At 40.1% G+C, this 13,227-nt stretch overlaps 1 protein-coding gene across 4 annotated transcripts in view; it reads right to left on the bottom strand.

The window, feature by feature from the left end:
- Positions 1 to 13,227, bottom strand: part of LOC131935264 (transmembrane protein 8B) — a 47,372-nt gene that overhangs the window by 11,460 nt on the left and 22,685 nt on the right. For all 4 annotated transcript variants that reach the window (XM_059291640.1, XM_059291641.1, XM_059291642.1 and 1 more), the window contains 6 exons: positions 12,678 to 12,882; positions 7,483 to 7,613; positions 4,708 to 4,955; positions 2,881 to 3,116; positions 1,369 to 1,580; positions 78 to 229 (listed from right to left, as the gene is read on the bottom strand). In XM_059291640.1, coding sequence (XP_059147623.1) covers positions 78 to 229; positions 1,369 to 1,580; positions 2,881 to 3,116; positions 4,708 to 4,955; positions 7,483 to 7,613; positions 12,678 to 12,882 — 1,184 coding nt within the window. The remainder of the gene's footprint in view (positions 1 to 77; positions 230 to 1,368; positions 1,581 to 2,880; positions 3,117 to 4,707; positions 4,956 to 7,482; positions 7,614 to 12,677; positions 12,883 to 13,227) is intronic.

Genomic DNA, 13,227 nt, shown 5'->3' with positions numbered 1-13,227 from the left:
GTGACCACACCATATCTCCCATCATAGTGACCACACCATCTCTACCATCCGAGCCCTCCCAAGATGACAGCACCTACCTCCATCACAGTAACACACAGAATAGACAACTAGATCAGAATAAGCTCCTGAAATTTTGCAAGTTCCCTTGTCATCGCAGCCGTTCTCGTAACAGCGCTGGAGTTGGAGGGACATGTTCACATTTAGTTTGGGGCAAGGCACCGTCTTCTCACTGCAAGCAATCAACGGTGGGAGGGTCAAGGTCAGTATAAATAAGCAATTGTCAATATCGTTTAAATAGGCAACCATCAAGGTCATAATGGGACGGAGTGGTCTAGCGGTAGAGAGCTGGACTGCTAACCAGTTAGTCTCGAGTTCGAATCCGGGTTCAAGTCAGTAGACCGTCCCTGAGTCCACCCAACTCTGATGGATACCTAAACTAACTAACGTTAGGGAAAGTAAAGGCGGCTGGGCATAGTGCTGACCACACTATCTCTTCATATGCCAAGGTCACAGAAACAAGTGAACTCTACTTCACTTGCCCCATAGACCGTCAGGTTTGAAAGGGAAACTTTACTTTTAACCAGGTCATTTCAAATAAACCACTGTTAGTTATTTATAAATAAATAACTGACAAGGTAATTTTAAGTAAACAACTGGCAATCATTTTAAATATAACTGGCAAGGTAATTTTACAGTGGCAGCTGTCAGTAATCCCTGAGTACACTCAGCTCTAATAGGTACCTGACTTATAATAGGGAAACAAGGGAGCTGGGCCGAAGTAGCTGAAACAGATGAACTCTACTTCATCTGCCTCATGTGTCTTGGACACAAAGGAGGACAGGTGATGCACTGTCAGTGAGTATGTAAAGTTCCCTTTCAAACCTGATGGGCAAGTGAAGTTTACCTGTTTCTGTGACCTCAGCATATGATGGGATAGTGTGTTCACCACTTCAACCAGCTGCCTTTACTTTCCCATCAGAGCTGGGTGAACTCTGGGACGTTCTACAAACTTGAACCCAGATTCAAACTGCGGGTTAGCAGTCGAACGCTATACCATTCAATAAACTGGCACATAGGGCAACTGTATCATTTTAAATAGGCAACTGTATCATTTTAAATAGGGCAACTGTATCATTTTAAATAGGCAGCTGTATCATTTTAAATAGGGCAACTGTATCATTTTAAATAGGGCAACTGTATCATTTTAAATACGGCAACTGTATCATTTTAAATAGGCAGCTGTATCATTTTAAATAGGCAGCTGTATCATTTTAAATATTCCAAGATCCTTATATTTATAGCTAAGGCAAGCTCATTTGAAGAAACTCGTGATAATTTTTTTAAAAATGTAAGTATCTTAAGAGTTACCTGGCCTTGTCAGTGCAGGTTGCCTGTAAGATGATATGCCAAACACCCGTACTGGGGTATGGCACGTACTGCTTAATCTGGCCAAAGTTGACACCAGTGACATAGCGTTCTGCCACGTTGGATACGTTTTTACACACGTCAAAGTAGTCTGTCATGTCAGGCAGGTAGTTGTATATCAGTGCCCCGCACAACCTGACGGCAGTGGTCAGACCCTGAAACAACCCCTTCTCAGTTTTAAACGAAACAAAAACAGCTTAAATAAATGTAGTGAAAGGGCGACAATTTGTGCAGGTACTTGGGTACAGATTAGGGGAGCAGCCCAAAACAGAGTCCGCTGGAGATGTGTGGTTGCAGCCCTTTGCTCCCCAGGGGCCACACAAAGGAATGATGATGATGATGATGATAGCAATGCTGAGTTGAAAGGAAAAACTTTTCCTATAGTTTTTAGAATTTTTTAAAACTCAGTGACAGGCAGACTTAAAAAGTACACAATGACAAACAAAATGACCTGAGAAATACACTCACACAGACCTGGTGATACAAAGTCAATAAAACAGAGAATATCACAAAGACTTACTGACACACTACATGTAATGATACACTGATGTAATGACAACCTAACTTACTGACACACAGACAAACTGACACACACTCTCCCATAGACACTGAAGTAATCACAAACTAATGTAATGACACACTAACTTATTGACACACAGATGTAATGACCCACTAACTAAATTACACACAGACATACTGACCCACAACTTACTGACCCATAGAATTACTGACCAACAACTTACTGACCCATAGAATTACTGACCCACAACTTACTGACCCATAGAATTACTGACCCACAACTTACTGACCCATAGAATTACTGACCCACAACTCACTGACCCATAGAATACACTGACCCACAACTTACTGACCCATAGAATTACTGACCCACAACTTACTGACCCATAGAATTACTGACCCACAACTTACTGACCCACAACTTACTGACCCATAGAATTACTGACCCACAACTGACTGACCCATAGAATTACTGACCCATAGAATTACTGACCCACAACTTACTGACCCATAGAATTACTGACCCACAACTTACTGACCCATAGAATTACTGACCCACAACTTACTGACCAATAGAATTACTGACCCACAACTTACTGACCCAAAGAATTACTGACCCACAACTTACTGACCCATAGAATTACTGACCCACAACTTACTGACCCATAGAATTACTGACCCACAACTTACTGACCTATAGAATTACTGACCCACAACTTACTGACCCATAGAATTACTGACCCACAACTTACTGACCCATAGAATTACTGACCCACAACTTACTGACCCATAGAATTACTGACCCACAACTTACTGACCCATAGAATTACTGACCCACAACTTACTGACCTATAGAATTACTGACCCACAACTTACTGACCCATAGAATTACTGACCCACAGACTTACAGGCAAACAGACTTACACACAGACTTACCTGTGTGTAGTTGAGCATCTTCACTTCCCACCTGAGGGTGCCTCCGTTGTCTGAAGGGCTGACAATTTCAAAAGGTACCACCAGCACACCGGACTTGGACAGATCCACATTAAAATGAAGGGAGTTATAAAACAGGAAGCCAAAGGTCACGGTAAAAGCATGGCCAAAGGCTACTCTGTCCAGAAATGGCATGGTTGTACATCTGTTGGACTTGAAATCTGGCCACATGGAACAACCTGGTAAACAAAGTTTTACAATTCTATTGATAAACAACACATTTACAACTTATATTTTTTTTAAAATAACTAATTAATATTATAAATACAAAAAGTTATATATTTTAAAATAACAACTAATTAACATTATAAACACAAAATGAAGAAAATGTAATTAAATAATAGCTTTTTTTTTTTTAAATATTTAAGATATGTGTATGTTGTATAATCAAGCTATTTGTCTACTTTATCATAAACAAGACAACACTAGAAGTCATCCATTTGTGATGTCCAAAACAAATCCTAATTCCTTCCACCACCCTGGATGGATAAAACCTCTATCCGCACTGTCACATGCAATAAAAGACTCTGTACAAATTAACTCCCAAGTATACTAATGCCCTATTGTTTCTGTACACTTGGCTTCTTCTTCTTCTTCTTCTTCGTTCTTAATTATTAGTGTTGAAGAGGGTCGAGATTTATCTGCCAGTGGGTTTGAACTCGAGACTTTGTTCGAATTTATCAACCATGAGCTTTTTGCCGACTCGACCACGCCTCCAACACAATTAAGCGTTACGTGTCAACTGGTTATGCGCCATTGAGGCCATTGACTCCGATTTCAGCCTGCTTTTCTTTTTGGATTTGCTTCCATAGCCTTTGTCCAACCAAGAACAAACTACAAGGCAGCAGTTGTTTAATTTTGGAGTTGTCTCTCCTAGAAGAGTGGCTGTCCCCAGCTAACGAGCCTCATCTGCCCGAGGGTTCGAACTTGGCAATAGAAATGATATATTGTTTTATTTGAGGCAGTATTTGTGAATATTTTTAGTAGTTGAATTACTTATTAATATTTGTTATTGAATATTAAAAGTAGAATGTTTTAAGAAAATAAATGTAAATATTTTTCACACTTAGTATAAAGGTTCTATAAAAACTGACTTCTGAGTACACAAACTCAACAACAACGTATTGTGTCTATGTACTGAGCGATAGAAATAATGTACAGTTTCTGTATGGAAATACTTGTAAATATTATTATTAGTTTATATAGTTTTTAGTAATCAGATATTAAATACTGAAGGGAGAATGTGTTAAGAAAATAATGAAACTATTATTAAAATATTGATTATTGGCAACCTTAGTTATGCATTATTCTTATTCTAGTAATCTCCTGCCCTTCCCCCCTGCCATTGCGCCACCCCACCACACCCATTTTATATTAAGTTGACTAAGTAATCTTAGAGTCAGGAAAACCAACCCATCTGAGAGTGGAGGTCATAAATATTTTTAGAATAAGGTTTTTAGACTAGATCTGCCTAGAATTATATGATTAAAAGAGGGAAAAATTAAAAACATTCTAGTTTTATTTCTAAAATTACTAGGACCTTTAAAATTATCTTAAAATGACAATTAAGTTTGTAATTTTTTTAAAATTACTAGTGGATAGTGCCTATTATTTGAATAATTTTGAATGTCTATTTCTAAACTTTTAAACTAAAAACTCTAATTTTAAACTTATTAGTGGCTACAGAAAAATGTCTAATTTTAAATGTACAAAAAGAAAATGAAAACTCTAATGTTAAGCTTACTAGTGACTATCTGATGTTTAACTTACTAGTGACTACTATCAAAAAGGTTACTCTCTGATTATTTGTGGCTCCAACAGTACGTATTTCAATCAAATGCAAGTCATTGAGAGGTGGGGAAGGAATGTACAGGGAACAATCGGGTTCCCCGGTGCAGGATTTAATGTATGCTTTGTTCATCTGGCTGGGTAGGTAGGCCAGTCTCACGCTACAGGGCTCAGGGTCACACTGGCTGAGCAGGACACGGAAACTTTGAGTAGACGGAGGAACTTTAAAGCTAGCAGAGGAAAATAAAGAGCGGCGGTTAGTGAGGGTAGGGATGGTTAGTGGGGGTAGGGATGGTTAGTAGGGGGTAGGGATGGTTAGTGGGGGTAGGGATGGTTAGTGGGGGGTAGGGATGGTTAGTGGGGGTAGGGATGGTTAGTGGGGGTAGGGATGGTTAGTGGGGGATAGGGATGGTAGTAGGGGTAGGGGTGGTAGTGGGGGTAGGGATGGTTAGTGGGGGGTAGGAATGGTTAGTGGGAGTAGGGATGATTAGTGAGGGGTAGGGATGATTAGTGAGGGGTAGGGATGGTTAGTGGGGGTAGGGATGGTTAGTGGGGGTAGGGTGGATTAGTGGGGGATAGGGATGGTTAGTGGGGAGTAGGGATGGTTAGTGGGGGATAGGGATGGTTAGTGGGGAGTAGGGATGGTTAGTGGGGGTAGGGATGGTTAGTGGGGGGTAGGGATGGTTAGTGGGGGGTAGGGATGGTTAGTGGGGGTAGGGATGATTAGTGAGGGGTAAGGATGGTTAGTGGAGAGTAGGGATGGTTAGTGGGGGGTAGGGATGGTTAGTGGGGGTAGGGATGGTTAGTGGGGGGGGGGTAGGGATGGTTAGTGGGGGTAGGGATGGTTAGTGGGGGTAGGGATGATTAGTGAGGGGTAAGGATGGTTAGTGGAGAGTAGGGATGGTTAGTGGGGGGTAGGGATGGTTAGTGGGGGTAGGGATGGTTAGTGGGGGGGGTAGGGATGGGTAGTGGGTGAAGGGATGGTTAGTGAGGGTAGGGATGGTTAGTGGGGGATAGGGATGGTTAGTGGGGAGGGGTAGGTATGTTAAGTGGGGGGTAGGGATGGTTAGTGGGGGTAGGGATGGTTAGTGGGGGGGGTAGGGATGGGTAGTGGGTGAAGGGATGGTTAGTGAGGGTAGGGATGGTTAGTGGGGGTAGGGATGGTTAGTGGGGAGGGGGGGTAGGGATGGTTAGTGGGGGATAGGGATGGTTAGTAGGGGTAGGGATGGTTAGTGGGGGATAGGGATGGTTAGTAGGGGTAGGGATGGTTAGTGAGGGGTAGGGATGGTTAGTGGGGGAATAGGGATGGCTAGTGGGGGTAGGGTTGGATAATGGGGGTAGGGATGGTTAGTGGGGGAATAGGGATGGTTAGTGGGGGTAGGGATGGTTAGTGGGGGAATAGGGATGGCTAGTGGGGGTAGGGTTGGATAATGGGGGTAGGGATGGTTAGTGGGGGAATAGGGATGGTTAGTGGGGGTAGGGTTGGATAATGGGGGTAGGGATGGTTAGTGGGGGGTAGGGATGATTAGTGGGGGATAGGTATGTTTAGTGGGGGGTAGGGATGGTTAGTGGGGGTAGTTATGGTTAGGGGGGGTAGGGATGGTTAGTGAGGATAGGGATGGTTAGTGAGGATAGGAATAGTTAGTAGAGAAAATTAAAGAAATGGTGGCTAGTAGGGACATGGATAGTTTAGGTTTCAGAGAGAGGAGATTGTATGATGAAGAGCGGCCATTAATATGACTCGTGTGATGGAAGATGGGGCTAAGAGATGGAATAAAGAGGATTACAGAAGCAAGAGACCATTTGTAATAATGTTCATCTAAAAATTGGATAAAATTATCTACGCTCTCGAGTTCTAGATACACCTGTCAACCGACCTCTGATGTGCTTGACTGAGTTAGAGAAAGACAGTATGGCATAGCCCTGGCCATGTTACGGTAAAAATAAACGTGAACTCTACTTCATCTGTCCTATTGACTATCCGGTCAAAAAATGAAACAGAAAGCCCTTGCTACTCTGCTATTCTATTCATAATTTATCGTGGCCTCTTTACAAGGCAGATTGGTCAAAAATATTTATTAAAAAATTCAAAATTGAGGAATTATGATGAGAAAGTTGTCCGCACACAAGTAGAAGGCAGGGAGTGTCCACAAAAATCTGACAATCAGGTGTCACCTGAGGAGCAGTAAAGCTCTAATTAACCTGTGCAGCAAATCATCTTCATCATACTGCACAGGTGTTTCATCAACATTTACAAATATCCAAGGAAGATAAGCCATTGTCAGATGTGAGTTACGTGCCTTGTTATAAAAATTGTTTTAAGAATAAAAGAGTTCTAAAAACATATTTACTTTAGTTATATTTACTTAAGTTACACACACATATCATATTTATATTATTTAAATATTATTATGTTATTTATACACTTAATATTTTATTTACATGTTTGAAAATATTCTTTAATGTTGTAATAATAACACTTATACAGTTTCATTTACACTTATTAATATTATACGTACACAAAAAACATAAGTTAAAGAATGTTAAAAATGAGAAGGTAACACGACTTTGAGGTTTTTCACTTATCCCTGCCAGGTGCTGGTCCTATTAACCGCAATAACTGTGGGATTCCTGTACTTTGCTATGAGTTATAAGAATAGAATTTCGGCACATTAAATTACAAAACTTGGTAGTTTGTTGTTGAAAAATAAACAAATACGACATAACTGGACCTAAACAAATGAACAGAAGATTTACCTAAACAAAGTGCCCCTGGTGTTGACCTCTGCACTCTGAAGTTGGTTGACGCTGATGGAGATGGTTGGTGTAGCCTCAGGGATTTCCACCCTCGTCAGGTAACTGTACATGCAGTATTTGTCGTCCACGCCCTGAAGATGTATCATGTCTGGGGCTAATGAGACAAGTACTTGTCTTGGTGAATGGGTTGTGTGTTGAGTGAAACAAGCATTTGGTGAATGGGTTGTGTGTTGAGTGAAACAAGCATTTGGTGAATGGGTTGTGTATTGAATGAAACAAGCATTTGGTGAATGGGTTGTGTGTTGAATGAAACAAGCATTTGGTGAATGGGTTGTGTATTGAATGAGACAAGCACTCGTCTTGGTGAACGGGTTGTGTGTTGAATGAAACAAGCATTTGGTGAATGGGTTGTGTGTTGAGTGAAACAAGCACTCGTCTTGGTGAATGGGTTGTGTGTTGAGTGAAACAAGCATTTGGTGAATGGGTTGTGTGTTGAGTGAAACAAGCATTTGGTGAATGGGTTGTGTATTGAATGAGACAAGCACTCGTCTTGGTGAACGGGTTGTGTGTTGAATGAAACAAGCATTTGGTGAATGGGTTGTGTGTTGAGTGAAACAAGCACTCGTCTTGGTGAATGGGTTGTGTGTTGAGTGAAACAAGCATTTGGTGAATGGGTTGTGTGTTGAGTGAAACAAGCATTTGGTGAATGGGTTGTGTGTTGAGTGAAACAAGCATTTGGTGAATGGGTTGTGTGTTGAATAAGACAAGCACTCGTCTTGGTGAATGGGTTGTGTGTTGAGTGAAACAAGCATTTGGTGAATGGGTTGTGTATTGAGTGAAACAAGCATTTGGTGAATGGGTTGTGTGTTGAGTGAAACAAGCACTCGTCTTGGTACACAAATATCCTAATATATAAAAGGCTGTGTGCGCTCTTCTCTCTCTCTGTCTGTCCGCAAAATATTTTCGCCGGACATCACGTCAGAAACGGCAGCGATATATGGAGAACTTTATACGGACTTTTGTTGAAAATAATATGTTAGATGTTTTACATGTATAACCACAATTTTATTTAAAGAAGAAAAATAAAAAATAAAGGCGTATTCGAATGTAGAGAAACAGTATTATTTATGCAACCGGAAAAGCATTAATGGATGTGAAAAAGAACTCATAAAACTGTGACGTCACTATTGCTTATACATTAACTAATGACGTCATCTGCCGTGTTTAGAATAAAAAGAAATGAACTATTTCATTCAAATTTGATTTAGATCTACGTACACTATGAAATGTATACAATACAATTTTTCCGGCCTAAAGATTCTAGATCTAGACTAAATCTAAATCTACGCAATAACTAGATCTAGACGTAGACGCTAAGATCTAGATTTAGACTCTAACTTCTCTAAAATCAATTCCAAAAATAAATTTCTATATTAGGACTAAACTATTTCAAGACTTATTTATTTTATACAAAATCTTTGTTTGGAACTGGCTAATTTGGGATAAAAAAATTAATTTGAAAGAATAGGCATATTCGCGTAAGTTAAGATTTTAAAATACGTGTTTCATTCTCCGAATTTTAAAAGGTGCCTAAATAGCGGAGATGTTAGTGTACTATAAACCACGCGGGTGGTGCGGGTTCGAGACACACCAAGTCAACTTGGTTAATGTATTTTTTTTATTATGCTCGGGCTAAACTTAAAAAAAAAATTCTATTAGGAATCGAGATCTAGATTGTCGGGTGTCCGATAGGGCACTTCCCGGCGCCGCAGGCGCAGTGTTCCCTCTAAGCTGCGCGGCTGCGCGGCCGCGCAGCACTTACAAATATGCCGCGCAGACATTTTCTGATGCCGCGCACAGATTATCAGAACGTCGGGCAAGTCTGATTTACTAAAAAAAATGTGGTCTGTGGCTTGAATTAAGCGACATTTTTAGTGCCTGTTTTGTTAAACGAACAGTCTTTGTGTTTTGGGGCCTCGACCAAACTGATACTTAAAGCTTGTGACCCCTAGGGGAGGGGGTGACCTCGGTTGTCATACCACAGGTCTAGTTAATGACTTAACTCTCAGCTGAGCGGGGCGGGTACCGATGTGATGTCTGGGTGACACTCCCTCTGCTTGATTTAATGGTTTACCCCAAAACTGACCGTAAAAGGGATTGTGGCTACTAGCTGACCATGCAAGGTTTTATTTTCTATTGTCACTGCCCTCCCCCATCTCCCAACCCCCACCCACCTCCTTGATACTATGACGGTTTATCCAAGTCAGATGCAAATTCTAGGTTACTTAAGGTGGATGTGTTTTTACTCTGTTTGGTTTAAGGATTCATATACTATATATCCAATTCTTGGGATTATTACGTGCACCTGGATCGAACTGTTTCAGTATTCACAGACTGGTTTAGTAAATAACGAATAAAAGTGCTATTTGAACACGTTAAAAAGAAAAATGTGTGTAACAAGCGGTAAAACAATGCAGCAAAAAAAAGCGAGAGATTCGTTTAAACTGGAATGGCTCAAAGTTAAAGTAATAACTGATACGCCCGATTCAAAGAATGTTTCAGTTGAATTAAGAAGCATCTATGAATATTTAGATGAGATTGGACTGAAGTGTAAGTTCTGTGCTGCTAATACTTGTTACAAAACCAACAAAGACAACGAATTTGTCACAGGAAAGCGTTGGGAATCATGGAAACTTGACTACTGTAAACGTCATTTGTCTCGTGTTCACGAGGAAAATGTTGCGATTTTGTACACCGGCTCAAATGGGACTGGTCTTAAACGTCTGCTGGTTGAAACTAACACTGAGCGAGAAGAACGAATTGAACAAAATGAGCGCCAGCGGTCAAACGAGGATCAAGTTCGAATCCACAGTTTACACTTTATTTAGTCGATCTTCAGTTAAAAAGGGTGCACTTGAAGAATTGGCCAAGTTGCATGATATGGATGTAATTTCTTTTCGACCAATTCATGAAGTTCGTTGGTTGTCACGTCACTTTGCTGTCAGTGCTTTTGCAAGAAATATTGATGCTTTAGCTGCTTACTGTGAAGAACAAGTCCAAGACTACAATGATCATGTTTGTTGTTATGTTTTGAGATCATTAAGAGATCCCCTGTATCAAGTTGCTCTTTATACCGTTAATGATGTATTAACTGAATTAGCTAATCTATCAATGCTGTTGCAGCGAAGTAATTTATCATCTATTGAAGCACATCAATTTTGCATTTCTAAAATACGCAAATTAGAAGCACAATACCTGAGTGAAGATGTATATTGGAATGATAATGCCAAGAAAATTTTGAATGAAAACGTAGGAATCGACACAAGACAAATCACACAGTTTATACGATCGGTCTGCGATCATTTAAATGTAAGGTTTCCAGGAGATGAATTGCAGTTTTGTTCAGCTTTTGATCATACTGGTTTAAAAATTGTGCATTTGAGTTTGGCGTCAAAGAGATCAAACAACTGTGCGTTAAGTGCAAAGACTTGTTACAAACAACAAATGAAGAGTCAATTATCACGCAATACAATGACTTCAAATTTCAGATCAGTGAAAAACTCAAATCAGGTTCAGTAAATTCACTAACTGAAATCGCAGGAGTTGCCTTAAACGATGAACAATTTAGCTCATTGGCAAAGTTAATTGACATATGCTGTACTTTTCAAGCATCCAGCGCTGATTGCAAGCACGAAATAGACATGAAGCCACACATTTGGGAAATCTAATGCGAATTAAATAATATCTAAATGCTGGAGAGGATGTGGATTTAAACAAAGCATATACGGTGTGGAAGCAAGGCAATGTTAGACGCGAGAAATTGCAATAAATGCCCCTGAAAGGTTAGCTAATTTTGTTTTCAAGTCAGCTTTTTAAAATGGTTAACATGTTAAACTGTTGTATTTGTATTACCGTTATGGTATTAACATTATTAACATATGATTTCATTACACTAACATAGTAAGTCGACCATATAACCTGTTGTCTAAGTATAACTCTGAAAGTTTCTGTTGTGTATTTTATTTTGATGGGATTCGTATCTTCTTTTAATTGCATACGTTTCACTAGTCCTACACATTATTCTATTAATTTATCAAAATGCATGCCTTCATTACTCTGCTTAATTGCAAGCCTAAACATACATATAAAGTTGCCCAAGTCATTTTTAGCACCGCGCACACAACATATTTTTTGCACACACACTCTTGGTCCTTAGAGGGAACATTGCGCAGGCGCTTCAATTTGGCAGGATCTTGCCTTGGGGCGACAGAACACGGGGGCCGGTTGACCGAAAAGTCTACGATGAGGGGGTCAAAACTGACCTCGACTGACCGGCGCCTTATATGAGCTATAATTCGAAAAAAAATGTCCACGGAGAAACCTCTTCATAACTCTTGAGGTCGTAGACCGACCCTCGGGCGAATTAATTAAGCATTCAAATTCTCAATGTTTTCGAAAGCCTAAGCGAAGCTGGGCAGCATGCCTAGTGTGTTATAAGGCTAGATAAAGCACCTAATCTGGAAGACACTGCTGCTTCACATATTTCTGTTATCATAACATTCAGAGAACTGACAAAACTGCATTATGTTCTTTAATCCCATATTACTTTGGTTTCCAGAAAAAGCGCAGCTGGGAAATGAGCAGTATAAAAATGCACAACAGAACAGTTGCGAAAACACAAAAATGTGCTACTACAAACTCATTATCATAACAATACAGTTTTGTTGGGTTGAATTTCATGGAAATATTTCTTTTTATTATGCTACATTTTATATGTGGTCATTCTTTGCTAATCTTTTTGAATTAATAACTTAAAAAAAAAGTCCAATATGCAGTTGTGTGCCAATTACCCAATGCGCAAATTTCCTTTACCGTGTATGTCTCATCCTTCATCATCTATTCCCGTTTGTGCCCACGACACAAGAGGAGATGAAGTAGAGTTAATCTGTTTCCGAGACCCCATCATATCAAGGAATATTGTGGTCAGCACTACTTCCTTTGTTTTACCAAACGTGAGTTAGGTACCCATCTGGTGGGACTCAGGGACATTCTCATTACTTGAACCCGGATTTGAACTTGAGACTTTCAGGTTAGCAGTCTTAGCTCTCTACCTCTAAACCACACTGTCCTCGTCTCTAGTCTCATCCTTAGGGTAATATTTCTCCCAGTTAACTGGTTTCAAACTTTTACCTTACCTTAAGTGCGATTTTATCTTTAAGGAAATCATAGGTGTAGTAGGCGACGAGAAACCATGGCCCTGGGATTGGCCTGGGGATAGTCATTGCCACTAGCTGCCCCACCATAATGGTCACGTTCAGAGTTGGAGTCTCCGTGATAAAGCCTGGGGGATACAAATCCCGGTCCAGCTGGATTAGTGGCAGTCCCCCATGGTCAATCAACCTGTCAAGATTTTAAAATGAAAATTGTTTTGCATTTAATTTGAATAATGAAGTTTAAAATGCATGGTAAGTCTGATTATTTATCTATAATTGATAAGTGAAAGATAATATTTTTAAAAATTTGAAATAGCACATCTGTGAACAAAAAAACAGTAATAAAAATTGTGCGGTAGTGTATGCGGGGGCTTTCAAGAGCGCTCCTCTAAGTCCCTGACACCTGGATGGTCACTGAATTGTGTTCTACCTCACTATTACGGTAACCCGGATAAATATGATCCAAGCGCAGGCATTGTTTACATTTAAATAACTCAGTTTTAGAAAAAATGGTCGCACGTCTAAGAATATA

Source organism: Physella acuta, unplaced genomic scaffold (genome assembly GCF_028476545.2).
Source record: "Physella acuta isolate Inbredline_101_S28 unplaced genomic scaffold, ASM2847654v3 ptg000140l, whole genome shotgun sequence".
Classification (NCBI taxonomy): domain Eukaryota; kingdom Metazoa; phylum Mollusca; class Gastropoda; family Physidae; genus Physella; species Physella acuta.
This window is presented reverse-complemented; position numbering and strand designations above follow the sequence as displayed.